Raw genomic sequence first — 3,078 nt, 5'->3', positions numbered from 1 at the left:
CCTCCCTCCCCCTCTTCCTCCCCGCCCTCCAGACGGACTACTGCAGCCATCCTCTCTGACCCCAGCCCTCTCGTCAGCAAGGTACGCGTCGATATCTCCACCCGTTGTCCCTCAGCCTTGAGCCCCATCGAATTCAATACGTCGAGTTTCCGCCCGAGGATATTTCGTGCTCTTCGTTCCTCCCTTGTCATCTCCTCCTTCGCTGCCTCCGGCATCTCGGGGGAAATTCGGTGTTTTTCGCTTTTGTGGTTGCCTTCGTCGGTGCAGCCTTCACCGTCCAGGCTCAGAACAAGGAGGGCAGTGCCCTGAGCTGGCACCGGTCCAGGCATGTCGTCTTCTCGAGACTCGCGGGAGGCAAAGGGGGAAGAAGGGGGGGAGGAACGGGCGGAGGGAGGGAGGGAGAGCGTGTCCAAGAACCCGAAGGAGTAGAATTTGGTCGCGGAAGACAAGGGCCCGTAGGATGAGAGAAAAGGCGCCCCTACCTCCGGGTAGTCGCGGTCCGCCACCAGCTGCACTTCCTCCCGGGACGTGAAGACCCCATCCCCTGGCTGGACGGCATAATGTATGGCGTCATCGTGGTTGGCCATGTCGAGCAAGGGGAGGAGTTGGAGCACGGGGTCGCCGAAAAAGTCCGGGCGTCCGGCCTCCTCGGTACTTCTGCTCGGCCGGCTTTTCAAGACGTAGGGACGAGACATGGCGATGGCCCGAGCCCAGGACCAATTTTCCCAGGTCAAGCAGGAAAGGAGGGTAGGGGAGGTGGGAAGGGTGCGGTGGGCGAGCACGGCTTTGCGAAGACTTTCCAGCTCGCCTCGCATCTCTTCACGCAGGGCCACAATGTCGTCGTAGAGGGGGCTAGGGGCCAAAAGAGCAAGTAATGAGTCGCGCGAATCTTCACGTCCACTTGAATCTTCCTCTCCCTCATCCTCTCCCCCTCCCTCCCTCCCGTCCTCCTCCCACAAGAAAGGAAGATCCATCTGGTTACGGGAAGGAAGTACACGCACGTAAGGCAACCAGCCAGAGTTGTCCAGTGGAAGGGTAGGAAAAGAAGAGGAGCAGGTTGCGTGGGAGAAGAGGAGTGGTTGAAAAGAGGAGCCAGCACCCGCCTGACTGACTTCATGGAGGAGGCGCAAGGCCAAGCGGCCCATATCGTCCAGGGCCGCGTCGCCGGCCAGGTCGCGCAACGCAGGAGAGGGCAATTCCGACGTGAGGACGATGGACGGAGGGATTGCCAGCAGGATCTGATCCTTTTCAATGGGGCGGGTCGTAAAGAGCTCCAGGTCGGCATTTCCCGGAGAATTTTCCTCGTCGTGGGCCAACCGACGCAGCCCTAAAGAGGAGGCGCTTAAGTCAATGCCTCCCTTCACATTTAACCAGTGTCGAAAGGCGTCAAGTGCCGCGTCATCGCGAGAAAGTTGGAAGGATGCGGGGGCCGATGGCGTGGCAGATGCACAGAGGGATCGAGGAAGAAGGGAGGGATGACGAGGACGAGCATGGTGGCATGTCGCGAGGTTTGGGTGATTCGAAAGGGCCCTTGCGACAAGATCATGGCTCGTGGGAACAATTATGATACAGAGCAGAAAGAGGAAGTCCCATTGCCCTGCCCAACTTCGCATTCAGGCGTCCAAGGTCGTAGTATATGCTGTGAAAGCAGAGAGCGCTTTGCCGGAATTGTCACTTTCCTTTTCCAGTGCAGCTTGCTTGCCCTTCCCCTGTTTGACAAAATCACAGATCAGCTCGTGCAGACATTTTACAGTCTATGGCATAATATAAGGACATTAAATCATAAATGACATGAAACATGGGCATACAGAGCCTCTTTGACTTTCCTCTAGCTCTCTGCTTGTCTTGGCGAGCTCTGGCGACACCACGGGACCAGAATAATACTAATGCCCGTGTCACTTTCCATTAAGACAACCTTTTTTAATCATTGTCTGATTACACACACACTAGGCATGCACGATCGGCCGTTGCTGGTATACGCACCATCTCGAGCTCTCTTTGTCGTCCTCACAGGATCTTTTTTGCTGTACCAAGCCCTTGGCGCCGCCGTCTTACTTACGAGGACATATCCCTTTGGCGTCAAATATTACGATTCAAGACCATCATACGGTCGATCAAGCTTCGTCAACCCACCCATGTTATCGTCGCTCCGTCCATTGCTGCACAGTGGTACGTTCTTTGATGACCCTGCATGTGAGACGACAGGCATGGGGAGGTTAATCCGGAAGGTCATATATTTTCTGATTTTGACGCAACCACCCCACTTTCTCGTAGGACAAATTTTGTCCGGCTCTATTAAGCGTAGTCCATTGCGATCGTTACAACGCTTCCCCTTTCACCGGCCCGGCTTGACCGGCCTGATAGTGACAGGCATGGGGACGCTCGCGGCAGCCGGAACCTCCTCCACCCCGGCCTCCTCATGCTCCACCACTCCCGCCCTGCCCCCTTGCGCCCGCGTCATCCCCGTTCCTATTCTCAGCGACAATTTTGCTTACTTGGTTGTGGACCCTCAAACCGGAAAAGCTGCGTGTGTCGATCCTGCCGAGCCAGCGAAGGTCCTGGCGGCCGCCCAACGCGAAGGCATTAAGCTGTCCACCCTCCTTTGCACGCACAAACACTGGGATCACGCAGGCGGCAACGAAGAAATGGCGCGCATGCTGCCCGGTTTGGAGGTGGTGACGACCAAGTTTGAGGACATCCCTGCCGCCACCATCCGCTTGGGCGACGACGATGTCTACACGCTTGGATCCCTGAGCGTGCGTGCTCTCTACACACCCTGCCACACCAAAGGCCACGTGCTGTTTCTCGTGACGCCACAGGACGAGGCAGGGCCGGGGACGAGCCCGACGGCCCCTGTCCTTTTCTCGGGCGACACATTGTTCGTGGGAGGCTGCGGCCGGTTTTTCGAAGGCGACGGCGCGCAGATGGTGGAGGCGCTTATGGGCCGCGTTGCCAGCCTCTCCCCCGAGACCCTGGTCTATTGCGGGTACGTCTTGCTAACACGGTGTTTGGAGGAGGAACAGGGGATGTTGTGGCCCCGAGACGGGGGTGTATTCGTTGGCTTGAGATAAGGCGGAT

At 57.5% G+C, this 3,078-nt stretch overlaps 1 protein-coding gene across 1 annotated transcript; it reads left to right on the top strand.

Moving 5' to 3' along the window:
* Positions 1–1,941: 1,941 nt before the first annotated feature.
* On the top strand, positions 1,942–3,071 carry GLOB (hydroxyacylglutathione hydrolase; the record flags this gene model as incomplete). Its single annotated transcript, XM_005855495.1, has 2 exons — positions 1,942–2,169; positions 2,275–3,071. Exons 1-2 carry the CDS (start codon positions 1,953–1,955, stop codon positions 3,069–3,071), a joined length of 1,014 nt encoding a protein of 337 aa, XP_005855557.1. The 5' UTR covers positions 1,942–1,952.
* Between the last annotated feature and the right edge of the window lie 7 nt (positions 3,072–3,078).

This window comes from Nannochloropsis gaditana (genome assembly GCF_000240725.1).
Source record: "Nannochloropsis gaditana CCMP526 unplaced genomic scaffold scaffold182, whole genome shotgun sequence".
Taxonomy (NCBI): domain Eukaryota; class Eustigmatophyceae; order Eustigmatales; family Monodopsidaceae; genus Microchloropsis; species Microchloropsis gaditana.
Note: the sequence above shows the minus strand (reverse complement) of the source record. Positions and strands in the feature narration are given on the sequence as shown.